This window comes from Thalassophryne amazonica, chromosome 15 (assembly GCF_902500255.1).
Source record: "Thalassophryne amazonica chromosome 15, fThaAma1.1, whole genome shotgun sequence".
Taxonomy (NCBI): Eukaryota; Metazoa; Chordata; class Actinopteri; order Batrachoidiformes; family Batrachoididae; genus Thalassophryne; species Thalassophryne amazonica.
Window position 1 is genome coordinate 81,304,760 of NC_047117.1, and position 16,538 is coordinate 81,321,297.

Sequence of the window (16,538 nt, forward strand, 5' to 3'; positions counted from 1 at the left end):
CACACAAGTAAGGTCTAACCTTACCAACCCCCCCAGAGCAACAGTGGTAAGGAAAAACTCCCTCTGAGGAAGAAACCTCAAGCAGACCAGACTCAAAGGGGTGACCCTCTGCTTGGGCCATGCTACAGACACAAATTACAAAACAATTCACAAAATGCAATGCAAGGTTTTGCACTTATCATGGAAACAGCACAGTGTTGGCTTTTAGAATATGATCTGTATAAAACGCTCTTAGCCCTCGATATAGTAAAGTGTTAACTAAATATGCTGTTATGAAAAATGTATATATTGTCATAATACATCATGCTTGTGGTTGAATTATTACTCATAATTTAGTGGTTTGATAAAGCTGTCTTCCCTTACCAGTGGGCAAAGCCAAAATAAATTTTATTGTTAGATACCAGCAATTTTGTTGATCGATCAGGAAACTTTATTTGTGTAGAGTTGTGTGTTGGAGTGAATTCCACTGGGCAACCAAGAGTCTGAAGAGAATAAACTTGGGCAATAAATGAGGTTCGGTTAAAACATCACAAAAAGAATGGTGCGTTTATGCATTTCAACATATCGATTTGAAGGTAAGCAAAGGTGCAGCAAATCTAAGGAGAAGGAAAAAACATTGGGTCATTCCATGAGATTGTAACGTCCATTTCCACTTTCAATGGTCCTGCTGTAATCTAGCTGTCACAAAGATTTATTATCCTCAATCGGATTAATAAATAATGGTCAAGCCGTAATTCCCTGGGTTGGTTAAATCACAATAGGACCACTGAAAGTGGAAATGAACATTACATACCACAGCTCAATTCAAAGGCCCTTGGAAGCTCACAGTTGCTCTTTCCAAACTGCCTGGTAAATTAGACTAGCATGGGTTGTTGATGCAGGCAGGAGGGCAGTCGGGAGGCCGAGGTGGAACGTGTCCCCTGAAGGAAGCCGAAGTCTGATTGCTGCTTGATGCATTGACTGCTGCTGATTGTGCATGAACTGGAAGACAGATATAAAAAAGGATGCAGTAAAAATCTATTTGCATTATTGTGTGTTTGTGTGGTATGGTACTAGTATTTGCACATAATACATTCACAGCTGTGTGTTGTACAGAACTGACAACTGTCAATGACATCAGTCTCTCTCTCTTTCTCTCTCTCTCTCCCAGTGTCCTTTTCTCTGAATTCTCTCAATTGTTCCACTACTATTCCGGTTCATTGCATTCTACATTGTAAATCCACCTCACACATCCAGCTTTCATTCCCTCCTTTCCTCTTTTCCCTATTTGCCCCTTAGTACCAACTCAACAACTCAGTTTCTGTCACAAACCAGGGCACAAGTTTTACTTTCCAATCCCCAAGCATCATGCATAATGCACTGCATCACAGCCTGCATGTGGTACAAATGTTGTGGTTAATAGCAGCTGCACCTCAGAGCAGCTCTAGAGTGATTCTCTTCAGGGTAAAGCTAGCAGTCTGGTTGTTTCTGTTCACATAGATGCAGTCAAAAACACTTGGTGGTGCTGAGACCTGAGCATAAGAAATGGATCACCGTGGATGTGCAAGTATAGCTCAGTCAGTAGAGGGGGTTGTCTTCCTACTGAAGGGTATGTGGACTCGATGTTTTACTGTGGCTGACTGTTGCAATGTCCTAGAGCAAGACACTGAACCCCAAAACTGCTAAATAATGTGGCACATTGCTCATTTCAGCCCTGCAGAGAAGTAATGGAGCAAATAGAAACCTGGAGATGCGCTGAAAGTTGTCAGGAGTAAACAACATACCAGCAGAGTATGAACCATCAGTCTGTCAGAAGATCTGAGAAACCAAACTGCTGTAACTCAGGGATTGGTCCTAATCCTTGATGGCACTTGTTCCCCAGAAATGCAACTTGAGATGTTACCAAAACTAAACACAAACTGTAATTTTTTTACATTATTTACTGAAGTATTTGACCAGACACCTGCACAATAATCCAACTGCGACAACACCAAACTTTGAATGACTTGTGGTATCACTGGTTTAGTTAAATATCTTGAACATCTTCTTATCACTGCCAAAGTCCTTCCCATTTTAGAGACTACATTATTTATTTGTTTGTCCCAGGACTGTTGACTGTCAATACAGACTCCAAGGAGTTTGACTTCTTCCACTTGTTTAACAACTGTATTTTTCATTACAAGATTTAGTTGTGGTTCGGCTCTTAAGGAATGTTTAGTTCCAATGACAATGCTTGCTGTTTTTCCTATATCCAAAATGAGTTTGTTGTCTTCGATCCAATTTTCAGTGTTTTTAATATCCTGCTCAAGTTTTGTTTTAACTTCCTCAATTGATTTCCCAGCCAAATAGACTGTTGTGTCATCTGCAAACATTGAAATGCTTGCTGTATCCAGCACTAATGGTAGATCATTTGTGAAGATAGAATATAAAAGCGGACCAAGTGTTGTGTGGGCCGCTGAAGAGGAGGTACTGCTGGCCCACCACCAGAGGGCGCTCTGCCTGAAGTGCGGGCTTCAGGCACGAGAGGGCACAACCGCCTCGCAGGAGAAACCGGGAGTGACAGCTGTCACTCATCATCATCAACACCAGCTGACACTCATCTTCACCACTAACCACCATCACCATAAAAACCGGGCAGCATCTCCACCTCACTGCCAAGATATCGTCTACCAAATAGGTAAATTCTCAGCCATGATTGTGCCGTACGCACATTGTTACTCTCTCGCATTTTTGATCTGTTTGCAGGTGTTCGCTCGCTGCTTTCTGCTGGGTTCGTGGTTGGTGGAGAAGTGAAGGGATTTCACTTCTCACCCCGAACTGCATTAAAGTAGGAGACTGACTCTGCATTACCGTGAACTTGTGTTAAAGGTGGAGGTGTTTTTCCCACTTTACAAAGGAGAGGACGTTTTTTGCTGACTGTTTACTGGGTGTGTACACACACACCCACCATTAACTGTTTCTGCTTCCTGCCAGCAGTATCAGGTCTGACAGCTGAAGACGGTGGCCACCTGGGGACTCGGGACTTGGCGGCTCCGGTGTGCTTCAGACCCGTTGGCAGTGGAAATCGTGTGGGACCCAGCTCTTCTCTGGACAGACGTCTTCTATCCTCGAGCCTGCCCACACGTCACCGTTGTATATTGACTGCATACAAATTCTATGATTGTCTGTATTTCGTTGTTCACATTCACAACAGTAAATTGTTGTTTTTGGCTCATCCATTGTCCATTCATTTCCGCCCCCTGTTGTGGGTCCGTGTCACTACACTTTCCCAACACCAAGACAACTGCCCTGTGGCACACCATGTTTTACAGTTAAAACATTTGAAAAACATCCATTATAATACACTAATTGTTTTCTGTCACATAAATAATCACTAATAAATTGCACAGCAGATTTGGAGAAGCCATAACATTCAAGTTTTGTTTTGAAGAATTTTGTGATCAGTGAGATCAAAAGCAGCGGAGAAGTCTAATAATACTGTCCCAATAATGTTACCTTTGTCCATTTCCCATAACCAGTCATCAGTCATTTGGGTCAGTGCAGTCGCTGTTGAATGCTTTTCTCTATAAGCATGCTGATAATTTGTTATTAAATCATTCTCTCTAAAATAAGCGTTAATCTGATCATACATAATTTTTTCCATTAATTTACTCAATACCGGAAGTAAACTGATAGGTCTACTATTCGTTGCAGAAAATGACACTTTTTTATTTTTTGGCAATTCTATAATTTTTGATATTTTCCAAGCCGACAAAAATTTATTTTCCTTAAAACATTGATTAATTATATGGGTTATGGCTGGTGCAATTATTGAGGCTACAGGTTTTAGGAGGCGCCCATCTAGTTCATCTACTCCTGGAGGTTTGTCTTTTAGTGTCTTCAAATATTGTTCAACTTCATTTATACTTAGAACCTTAAGGCAAAAATTACACTTTTTTGATTTTATATTTTCTTTTATGATCTCAAATGACTGATTTTCATTTTTTGATTTTAACTTCTTTCTGAATGCATCTTTTCTATAAAATAATTATTTAAATAATTTGCAATTTCGTCAGATTTAGTTAAAAATCCCTCATTTGTTTCCAAGACCAGTGGAGTTGATGTATTACCATACAGGAGGGAATTGAGACTTCTCCATAACTGTTTACTGTCCGTAAAAGTTTTAAATTTCTCATAATAGTATAATCTTTTCTTTTTCTTATTTTCTTTCACCACAAAGTTTCTAAGTTTATGATATACTTTCCAGTCAAACTCCCTTCCAGATATTTTTGCAGTCTGCTTGGCTTTATCTCTTTCCTTCATTTGTGCTTTCAAGTTGGCATCTAGCCATTGACTGTTTGAGGTGGATACAATACATTTCTTAATAGGTGCATATTTGTTGACAGTTTGTGTTAATAGACCGTCAAATATCTGAAAAGCTTTCTCAGGATCTTTTTCAGTCATTACTTCAGACCAATTTACATGTATGATTTCATCCACATACTTGTCAAAATTAAAATATTTAAAAAATCTCTTCCTTATAATTTTAGGACCAGCTTTGGGAACTTTTTTTCTCCTGACAATGCCTATTAGGTTGTGATCAGTAAATCCTACAGATGTAGAAGAGGCATTCAAACAGAGATTTGATCTGTTTGTAAATATATGGTCAATACATGTTGCCACCTCAGTTCCATCAATTTTGAGACTCACTCTGGTGGGTTCAGATATCATTTGTGTCACACCATATGCTGTTGCCAGTGTCGTCAGTCTAGATTTCATTGGACAATTCATAGACCAGTCAGTGTTCAGGTCACCGAGCAAAAACACCTCAGAATCTATACTAGTGACATGATCAAGCATCTGATCAATTTTATCTAAATAATCTTTACATGAATTTGGAGGTCTATAACAACATCCTATGATAATTGGCTTGAGATGTTTTAAATGTACCTGTATCCAAATGGATTCAATAGAATTCGGCATTAGATCATATCTCACTTTTACTGGCAAGTGAGTTTGACGGAATATATTGTACCCATTGACTGTAACTGAACTATCTTCCAAAGTCGAATCTTAAGTGAGTTTCTGACACTGCCAGTATTTGAAAATTTTGTTCAGCACTTAAATTTTCAATTTCAATTAACTTGTTTCTTAAACTACATATATTGATATGAGCTATTTTTAACATTTCTTGTGAAATATTGTTTAGCATTAGCATGATTTTATTTTACTAACCTGATTTTTCTTTTGTAGTCCTATGAGGTCATCTTCTGATTCATCTGTATTTGTCTAAATCTTTTAGTTCACTGATGACCATCACTTTGGACTCTTCACTTTGTCTCAGCATTATTTTACAATTTCTGTTCTAGGTCGCATGAATTTTGTTTTGTTTTTTCAACATTCGAGCCTGTCTTGCAGTTTCAGCATTTCTCTGTGTCAGGTGCTCATTCAGGAACACTCCTGAACCTTTAAGTTTTTTGGCTTGTCTGAGCAGCTCAATTTTCTGTTTTCTGTTCCAGAATCTGATAATTACCGGTGGTTTGGCTGTCACATCTTTCCTAGGAAGTGTATGGCAAGCCTCAATGAAACTGCTCTGAATGCTCATATTCTTACTTTCAAAAAACTTCACAACTTGTTCCTCTAAAGTTTCTAATTATTTGACAGAAACATCCTCCCCATCCCTGTCAGCTGTTACAGTTCGGGCATACGTTTCATGTCTTGTTTCCAATCCTTGAATTACCAAATCATTCATTCTTGAATACTGGTGATTAGCTGAGAAGATAATTATTATTGTCACTCCTTACAAATTGCAATTTATATTGACCTACATGTGCTGCTGTCTCTAACAGAACAAAAACAGCAGTTGGTCTTTCAAAATAAGACCAAATAACTTATATAGTTCTGTTTGTTTACTACGTGTTTGATACCAGTGCCAGGATCATAGTAACAGTATACACTACAGTCGGTAACGGACTTCTTACTTCTTCTGATTTTGATAGATTTTCTATGTCTTTCTCTCATTTTTCTTTCATCTTTTCTTTTATTATTTCTACCTCTTTTTTAACTGATCTTTTTGGCATTTTTGCTTCTGACATCAGTTTTGTCTCTTTCTCATCTCCACATTCAGTGGTGGGCACAGCTTACCGAAAAGTTAGCTTTGATAACCACTAATCTGCTAACTGAAAAGTTAACTTTTATGACACTAAACCGATAAACTCCTAAAAAAAAAAAAAAAAAAAAATTGCAGAAATTACAGTTAACCTCTAAGTTTTAGTATTGACTTGGCACACTGTCAGCAACTGATGAATCAGTTTCAACTTTTTGCGCTGCAGAGGCTTCGGAGTAAACTCAATGCAGCACTTGTGTCTTTAAACACCCTGTCAGCTGCTGCAAAGATGTCTCACTTACCTTTCACGGTGGCAGTGTAAACCAAATGCAAGGCACTTTCACTCATGGTTTCATTTATAAACAGACTAATTTCGGACTTGTTATCAACAGCAACTCTGTCATTTGTACAAAGTGAAAATATCGCACTCTTAAAGTAATACGCGAATTCTGAAAGTTTGAGCGTTAAACCGACACAAGTGCCAAAAGGCATTATGGGAAATCAGACTCGTCTTATCAGGCAAAACGCATAGAACACTGCCATCTACTGGATGGGATTGTGAAAAGCGGCCATCATGCTGAGTCACACTTCACAAACAGAATTTTCAGTTTTGCAAATACTTTTTTTGTTTGTTTGTTTGTTTTTTACAAATGGAAAAAATGATGTATTTACAAATCTTTTTGTAAAAACCAACACACAAGTTACAAATCGGAAATTTGTGTTTGTGGATCACAAAACGTGCAAATCAAGGACTATTTGTAGATCACCCTCTGTGCATTTGCAGGTATTAATGAGACAAATTTATCACCATAAATAAGTGTCTTTTCACTTAAAAAAGTAAAGGTTTGCATGTACACGCTGTCTTTTAAAGAAGTCGATCACAGTGCATTGCAGCAATGCATTATGGGAGTTCGGGTTTGTTTTTATTATCATTGTAGTACATTTGTTTAGGAGTGTTGTTAGTGTTATAGACTTGTTGTGTTTTTATAGTTCAAGGAATGTAGTTAGTTTGGTGAAGAGTTATGTTGTGCCATGAGTGAAAACGATGTTGCAATTTACCTCTTCTGCCACTGTCTGAGCTGCTGCATGTTGAAAGTAAATGATGTTTTTTTCTCAGCTGCACCGGTAGCTGGCCCACCCCCTTCTGCTGGGGGAGGGCTGAGTTCCTTACGGCAGCCTGACTGTTACAAAACACCCAACAGACAAGATTTAATGTTTGGTTTTAGGGTTTACAAACGGTCTTGCTCATTATACCAGCAAAGAAATGTTAGCAGACTGAAAGTTAGCGGAACTAAATTTATCAGAAGCTACTTAATCTGCTGATGATTTTCAAAATTAGCTGAAAAGATAATATGCTAACGAAACAGTTAGCTTCGCTAATTAGCAGTTAGCAGATTAGCGGAACTGTGCCCACTACTGTTCACACTACCAGAGCCACTTGTTCTTTCCCTTCACACAGTGAGATTTTGGATGGATTTAGTTTGAGCTAGCTAATGTCTGGTAGCCGTGACTATTAAACACATCCAGCTGTCGCCGTGAGATGGATGTTTGCTTTGTGTACTCTGTGACACCATACAGGCTACTTACTGCTCTGCAGAGTGTTAAATATAAGATGTTATAGCAGTGGAACGTGGTGCAGAGGAGGACTGCTGCCACTCAAACACCAAGATACTGTCATTGCAAATGAGTCTTAAGAGGCAAAGGTGAATGCTAAAGTTGTCAATTACTGTTTGTGCTTCTGCAGTACATGAAAAAACTGATTATGATTTGATTAAAACGGGTGGAATACTAACCTGCTAAGCTCCTAAATTAGATATTGGTTTCTTTATTTGTTTAATTAGTATGTGTGAAATTTGATAAAAGATTTGGAGCTGTAAAATTTGTGGTTACATTCAGTGCCTAAATCTGAGTACACGTGTTGGTTGACTGGGCTGATGTCTGACACCAGCAGGAGGAGCCAGTCTGTGACAGCACTGTCTGTGGAATACTGACCACTGGAGCAACCAGACCAACCAACCAACATCTGGTCTTTTCTCTGCCTGTGGCCATTGTGGACCTTTCTATGTTCCCTCAATATCACGTTAAGATGGTTATCCTTACTGTGAGAAAGGATGTTCCCAGTGACCACCTGCATGAGCCTCCCCAAATCTGGGCCTGGGTTTGACTATCCCTCCTCAGACAAGACTCTTGGTGCTTTCTGTTGGTTTCAGAGTGTTGAAACAAAATTTTTTTTTTGTCACTGGCTGACCTTTACGAGGGAGTAGATGCTGCAATATGTAACAGATGTTAACAGTGGCCTGTGAGCAGGCGGAGATGATGACAAGGGTGAGAGGCCAGAGGTCCCTCAAACCGGCTTTTGGGAACATTTGAGCAACATTTGAGGCTCTAGAGGTGGAAAGAAGGCACGAAGGGCAGAGTAACGTGTGCCACCTCTTAGGCCAAACTCATTTTTCACCTCCTTCTGTTTTACTTAACACTCTTCATCTGCCAGCTTTGCATTTCTTTCTGTAAATCTCTTTTTCACAGTTAGATGCACAAAAGTAGACTGACAAATTGTGTTTAAACTATAACCGTTTGCCTTTCACTTGCTCCTCGTTTCACTTCTGATGCCCTAATATTCCTTACTTTTTTGCAAAACAATCTCTCCTCTTTGTCTTCCTAATGTTTATTTTTCCTCATTCTACACTCCGTCGACCCTCTGAGAGGTGACATGCTAATACAGTGTCCTTGGAAAGCCGCAGTTACTCTTGCTCACGTAAACACATTCTCTTGGTAAAGTACTGTGCACATGGGCTCAGTGGGTTTCTTTGCACAGTTTCCCCGTATAATCTACCACATTCTTAATATATAGTCACCTCCTGTGTGTAAACTGATGTTTCTGTCTCTTCCAGCTCTGCATGAGTTTCCCACTGACCTGTTCACAAACAAAGAGAGGACAGAAGGAGCCGTGGCCCTCCACGTTCTGTGTGTAAGTGTACCTTCACTTATGCATCAGTGCATTTGTGAACCCCAAAGCTACAGTCACTTCACTCTGATAAAACACATCTTGAAATTTCGCTCAAAGCTTCATGCTGATGTGAGCCACCAAAGTTTTTTTAGTACAGTGTAGGTGTACAGTATCTGAGTCCAAGACAAATTTCTATATGGGGACAATAAAATGTATTAGGTCATGTGATATCGTCATGTAGCATCGTGTCATATATTTAATTTTTACCATGATCCAGAAAGAACCCTAAAAGTTATTGTGTTTTAAAACAACCACTTCTTTTTATACTGTTAAGCCACCTTGAAACTTGTACGAATGTTTGTAGTTTGTCGTGCCAATGTGTGTCATTAGATGGTACGCTTGAAAAGCCACCTTGACACTTGCACAAATTTTTTAAACCCCGCACGGCACACAATGTTGTGTACCAATGTCTAACTGTTGTACACTGTGCGTAAACTGTGCGAGGCCCTGCGTGCTATGACACGCATTGACACACAGTTACACGCAGTGTTTGCAAATAGATTGTGCAGTGTTCACAATTAGTTCATGCAATTTATGCAGAAAATTTTCTTTGCACACTGGCACACAGCTGCGCACAGTTCATGGACAGTTTACAACAATTTGCAGCAGGTTTACTCATTGGCACGCTAAATTGCATGCCAGTGCAGAGATCAGATTCGTGCAAGTGTCAAGGCATCTTTATTCTGTTGTTTTCCCAAACTGTCCACTCAAATCTGAATACATATTAAAGCCACTGGTCCTTTCTTTCATTCGGTGAGCCACACTTGACATCAGTGTTTTTATGCACATAAATTCTCTGTCTGTGCTCAGCCAGACAAACCACAGCTTATTTGGTAATTCAGCTGAAGAACTACTTGTGGTTTATAATAAAGCCTGATTGAGTGATTACTCTGCAAATTTTCTTCAGAGAAAGCTTTCAACTCCTCACAGTTTGCAGTCACCAGTATAAAAATATTCACGCTGTTCCTTTGTTCACAGTCAATCTGTCATCATGACCTGACATTTCTTCTGTTGATAATTACGGTCTGTGTTTCATTCTGTTCTGCACACCATCCCCAGTTTAGTATCTGCTGTGTTTGATAAGAATGTGATGTGAAGGAAAATCTACACGTGCTGAGTGTTTATATGCAGCAATACACAAGGCGGGTATTTATAACATGCACGACTGAAGGCTCTTCATAAAGCAAATGATTTGCTGTTAAAACTATGTCATTCGTGGTCAGAGCTCATGCTCATTTTCTGTTCTGTCCATTCAGAACACTAATTCAGGAATCAGCAAACTCCATAGAAATAAACTTTCACTGCTGAACTTTTTAATGAATGTTTTAAAAGTAAAAACCCATTTCCTTATTTAAAAACTGAAATAGTCCTCTCCCATGGCTGTGCCATTCATGCTTTCTTTAAATATTTATTTATTTTGATTTGCGTTGGACCACATTTGCATGGGATCACGTAGATTTGAGAATCTTTGGGCTTGTCTTCATTTACCAAATCCACTGCGACAGCTTTCTTGGCAGTTTACATACAGTTTCATCTATCTGTTGGTCTGTCTGTCCATCAGTTCATCATCTATCTGTTGGTCTGTTGCTTGCTCATTCTGTACGTTTGTGTCTTTCCACCGTTTGGTTGAACACTCTGATAGTTGGGCCCATCTATCGGCCATTCCTGTCTATCTGACAATTTATCTGTCAGTCAGTCTGTCTGTCCATCTGTCCCTCTGTTGGTCAACCAGGCGATCAAACAATATGTCTGTTGATCAGTTGATCTGTCAATGTGTCTGTTGGTAGACATGTCTGTCGGTCGATGGATCTGTCTATCTGTTTATCACACAGTCTATCTGTTGGTTGGTCTGTCTGTCAGTTGATTGAATAATCTGATGGTTGGTTTGTCTGTCTGTCTGTATGTCTAGATAGATAGATAGATATTGATTAATTTATTGATCCCTAAAGGAAACTCTAATGTATCAGCAACAATTTACATGAATTGTCAAAACATACATTGAGGTTGGATTCAGAAAACATGAATGGAATGAAATAGTACAATAATGATAACTGTGTAATTTAATATTAGATTGTGTATTTTGTTTTGTCACTAACAAGATAAGTCTTCTCTTCTGGTACGGGGGCAGTGGAAGGTGGGAGGTATTATGGGTCATTATACTGTATATTGTGTGCAGAATGACTTCCTGTGGTACTCCTTACGAGAGCGGAGCTGAATGAACCTCTGTCTGAAAACACTCTGCTGTCTGACCAGCAGGTTGTGTAGCGGATGTGAAGTGTTGTCTATTAAGTTAAGCAGTTTATGTAACATCCTTGTCTCAACAGCTCTGTCTGTCTGTTCATGTGTCTGTGCATGAAACAACTCAAAACATAGACCATTTTACTTTATTGATCCTTGTTTATATTTACTGCTGTCTGTCTCACCACAGACAGTTTACATGTTCTGTGCCTTGGCCCTCGTCTGTGATGACTACTTCGTTCCATCTTTGGAGAAGATTTGTGAGGTATGTGATTTATTAAACAGTACGGGCTCCATCCAGCTCCATCCTTGCTGTTGACATGGCGTGTTATCTGTGCATGAAGTAGGACAACGGCCACTAAAGGGTTGTATTTAGTTACTTAATTAGTCATAGGGGGTATTTTTTGGTGAAACACTGAATAAACCAGTTGAAGTGTTATCTGTCATTCCATTTAAGAGAGAAGTGCACCAGCAACTCGCACATTACAACATATTTTTTTAAATGGAAATCCTCCAGTGTAAATTCTGCACTGAGGCAGTTTGCAGCCAAACATGAAGTAAATTGGATGACTGGTTTTGCTCATGAGTGAGGGCAAAGGTGACCCAGACTGGAGCAGCACTGAGTGCACTGTGGATGTTGCTGTGGACTGTAGTGGTGAAACACGAGCTGAGCCTGAGGGTGAAGCCCTCAGTTTACTACAGCAGCTCTTACATGGAGAAAAAGCACAGATATACCTGTCAAAGCCGCTGCCATCAACTCACACATTCAGTCTCACTGACATCACCCATATAGTTTCTGAACACTGGCTTCGGAGAACAGATGGAACGGCTCTAGATGTTGCTGTCTTGATAGTGCCTGACTCCCAGCCAACTTATTGATGGGTAAAGGGGTGGAGTGTGTGCCAAGACCATTGTGCCCTGAGCAGGATGAATGAAGCCTGAACATGCCCACCTATTGCAACACTACCAAGATAGCTCAGGCTAACAGGCTAGGTAACCAGTTCAGGCATGTAACGGATGGTTTTCTGGCTTGGGTGTGGCTTCTCTAAACTGTGACCAGCATATTGCTTCCATTAAAATGGGATTGTGCATGCAACTAACATCACCAACATATCAGTACTTGCCCATTTATGTTAATGGTGCTAACTTACAAATTAAATAACACTAAAATTCCACTCAACAGATACTGGAGCACTGACTTCTTAGATGTTCCATTAGTCCAGTTGACCACCCAGTAAGCCATATTACCTAAGATACTTGTAATAAAATGGTCAGAAAAGACAACCAGTAGCTGCGTTTCCATGACAGATTTTCACAAATGTTAATATTTTCAATGTCGTCAAAAAAAAGAGGAAACAATAGCAAAATTACAGTTTCCATTGAATGATGGAATGCAACTGTGGGTTTTGTCCCTTTGCACCAAATGTCACTTTAGTGTGGCACTCACCAGAATTGTAATTCCAATAGTCATGGCGACAGAAGGTCTTAATAAATATTGCTCTTTTATAGTTGTTTTTTAATCTCTTATAAGGTTTAAGAAGGTCTCTGTGTCGTCCTCTGTCCACACGTACCATGCCGTGTATTTCAGAATGTCATGAAAGTCTTTCTGTACATCATGTAATAGTGGAAAAAGTATTTCCATTGCAGGTTTGTGAAATATGGCTTTTTGAAATTGCCTGAAAGCCTCCTACATTTTGCGATACTTAAGAGTTTTTAGAAATACACGGGTTTCCACTGAGTACATTTTCAATTTACTACTTCAAACTACACAATTTGGTGCATAATAGAAACCCGCTTACAGCTGAGTCCAGCGCTACTGCAGTAGCAGCCACTTTTAGCAGCTAGTGGGTGGCCAACTGTATCATACCAGCAAACACTAGCTGTCACTCAAAATGACCACGCCCCTAATTGTTCATAACTTTATCACTCAAAATAGCGTACGGTGCACCTGGAAAATATTACAAGGACGTCACTTTTTCCACATTTTGTTGTTACAGCTTTATTCCAGAATGGAGTAAATTAAATTTTCCATTAAAATTGTACTCACAACACACCCTAATTACAACATGAAAAAAGGTTTGTTTGTTTGTTTTTGCAAATTTATTAAAATTAAAACACTAAGAAATCATACGTACATAAGTATTCACACCCTTTGCGTAATACTTTGTTGATGCACCTTTGGCATCAATTACAGCCTCAAGTCCTCTTGAATATGATGTCACAAGCTTGGTGCTCCTATCTTTGGACAGTTTTGCCCATTCCTCTTTGCAGCACTTCTCATGTTGTGTGGGCCGCTGAAGAGGAGGTACTGCTGGCCCACCACCACCAGATGGCGCCCTGCTTGAAGTGCGGGCTCCAAGCACGAGAGGGCGTCGGAGCCGCTGGAGGTGACAGCTGTCATCACTCAACACCAGCTGTCACCCATCACCACCACTATAAAGACCGGACTGCAACTCCACCTCCTCGCCGAGAAATCGTCTACCATACAGGTAATTTTTCTCTGCTGAACAAAACATTGAGTAATAGTCTGAACTTCTTTTGCAGCCGTTTTCCTGTGGTGCTTGCCTTATCTGTGGGATTGGCATTTGGTGTGATCAGCGACGGCTTCGCTTCACACCCCAACCAGATAAGTGGTTAGACAGGAGCTGCACGAGTGTGTGATTGGAGGTGGAGGTTCTCCCTCCGTAACTGAACACAGACTGTGGGATTACTGAGTGTGCGGACTCACACTCATCCAGAACTGTTTCTGTTTTCTGCCAGCAGTACCGGGTCTGACTGCTGAAGACAGTGGCCACCTGGGGCGCAGGGCTTGGCGGCTCCGGTGTTCTTGAGGTCCGTTGGTGGTGAGGCTTGTGTGGGTTCTGGCTTCTCTCTCACCGGACGTCTCCTATCTTCGAGCCTGCCACACGTCACCTTTTGTTGGATTGATATAACACATATTTGTATCTGTCTGTATCACGTTGTGCACCTTCACAACATTAAATTGTTACTTTTTGGCTATTCCATTGTCCCTTCATTAACACCCCCTGTTGTGGGTCCGTGTCACGACACTTCCTCAACAGGATTTCTCGGCCAGCGTCATGGATCCCGAGGGGCGTCAACTCGAGCCTGAACGGCCAATGGAAGAGCAAGGTGCACAGGCACCAGCAGGAGGCGTGTTAGGGGAGCTGCAGCAAATACTGACCGCTTTCACTGCTCGGTTGGATCTGGTCACCGAGCAGAACGTTATCCTCAATCGGAGGATGGAGGCTCTCACCGCCAGGGTGGAGGCGCGCGATCAAGGCGCTGCTGCAGCACCTCCTCCTGCTGATCCTTTGTCAGACACAAACATTCCACTGGTCGTTCAACGACCCCCCCCACCATCCCCTGAAGCATACATAAGCCCTCCGGAGCCGTACGGAGGTTGTGTTGAGACGTACGCGGACTTCCTGATGCAGTGCTCGCTCGTCTTTGCACAGCGTCCCGTCATATACGCGTCACACGCTAGCCGGGTGGCTTATGTCATCAATTTGCTTCGAGGAGAGGCACGCGCCTGGGCTACGGCGCTCTGGGAGCAGAACTCACGGCTCCTGACGTCATACGCTGGGTTTGTAAGGGAGTTCAAACAGGTTTTTGATCATCCCAACAGAGGCGGGACTGCTTCGAGCATGCTACTGTCAATGCGACAGGGGCGCCGGAGTGCAGCCGAGTATGCAGTCGACTTCCGCATCGCGGCTGCGAGGTCCAGCTGGAATACCGTTGCACTCCGTGCCGCCTTCATAAACGGACTGTCTCCGGTCCTGAAGGAGCACCTGCTGGCTAAGGAGGAACCGCGGGATTTTGACGGGCTTGTCAACCTGGTTATACGCTTAGACAACTGGTTAGAGGAACACCGTCGGGAGCAGGGCGGGGGGCGTGACCGGGCACGGGCCGTCCCTCTTCCTTCCGGGTCCAAAAGGATGCCGTCGTCCCCACGCTCCACAGCCAGAGGGCCCCGTGTGGCTACAGCTCCCTCTGCTGACGAAGCTATGGACACGAGCAGGGCCAAAATGAAATCAAAGGACAGACAAGGGAAGCAGGCCCGCGGGGAGTGTTTTTTCTGTGGGTCTAAAGGTCACATACAAAGGAACTGTCCCAAACGGTCAAACTACAACGCCCGTCCTTAGAAACTGGGCTAAGGGTGGGCCATAACACGCACGCGGGGGAACCCCGAAAATCAGCACGAATCCCAGTCATGATCCTTTGTGAGGATTTAACCCTTCACGCCCCAGCACTTATAGACACGGGGTCAGAAGGGAATCTGCTGGACAGCAGATGGGCAAAGGAAGTAGGGCTCCCTCTGGTGGCTCTGCCTTCCCCTGTGAAGGTACGAGCACTAGATGGCACTCTTCTTCCATTAATCACACACCAGACACAGCCAGTGACCTTGGTGGTGTCTGGGAATCACAGGGAGGAGATAGTGTTTTTTGTAACACCTTCTACCTCCCGAGTGATTTTGGGTTTTCCATGGGTGTTGAAACACAATCCCCGGATTGATTGGCCGTCTGGGGGTTGTGACGCAGTGGAGCGAAACCTGCCACCGGGAGTGTTTAGGATCCTCGGTTCCACCCGGTGAGATAGCTAAGGAGGAGGTCAACGTCCCCCCCAATCTGACGGCGGTGCCATGTGAGTACCACGATCTTGCTGACGTCTTCAGCAAAGATCTGGCACTCGCCCTTCCCCCGCACCGACCGTACGATTGTGCCATCGATTTGATTCCGGGCGCTGAGTACCCGTCCAACAGGCTGTACAACCTCTCACGTCCGGAACGCGAATCAATGGAGACCTACATCCGGGACTCGTTAGCTGCCGGGTTGATCCGGAACTCCACCTCCCCGATGGGTGCTGGTTTCTTTTTTGTGGGTAAAAAGGACGGCGGACTCCGTCCATGCATCGATTACAGAGGGCTGAACGACATTACGGTTCGCAACCGATACCCGTTACCTCTGTTGGATTCGGTGTTCACGCCCCTGCATGGAGCCCAAATATTTACCAAACTTGATCTTAGGAATGCGTACCACCTGGTTCGGATCCGGAAGGGAGACGAATGGAAGACGGCATTTAACACCCCCTTAGGTCACTTTGAGTACCTGGTCATGCCGTTCGGCCTCACAAACGCCCCCGCGACATTCCAAGCTTTGGTTAATGACGTCTTGCGGGACTTCCTACACCGGTTTGTCTTTGTGTATCTAGACGACATCCTCATCTTTT

General features: G+C 42.2%; 1 protein-coding gene across 1 annotated transcript in view; it reads left to right on the forward strand.

The window, feature by feature from the left end:
* The window catches only part of LOC117525873 (sodium/potassium/calcium exchanger 3-like), a 118,096-nt gene that overhangs the window by 79,657 nt on the left and 21,901 nt on the right, over positions 1–16,538 (forward strand). The window contains exons 3-4 of the mRNA XM_034187807.1: positions 8,956–9,032; positions 11,500–11,574. Of these exons, the coding sequence (XP_034043698.1) occupies positions 8,956–9,032; positions 11,500–11,574 (152 nt within the window). The remainder of the gene's footprint in view (positions 1–8,955; positions 9,033–11,499; positions 11,575–16,538) is intronic.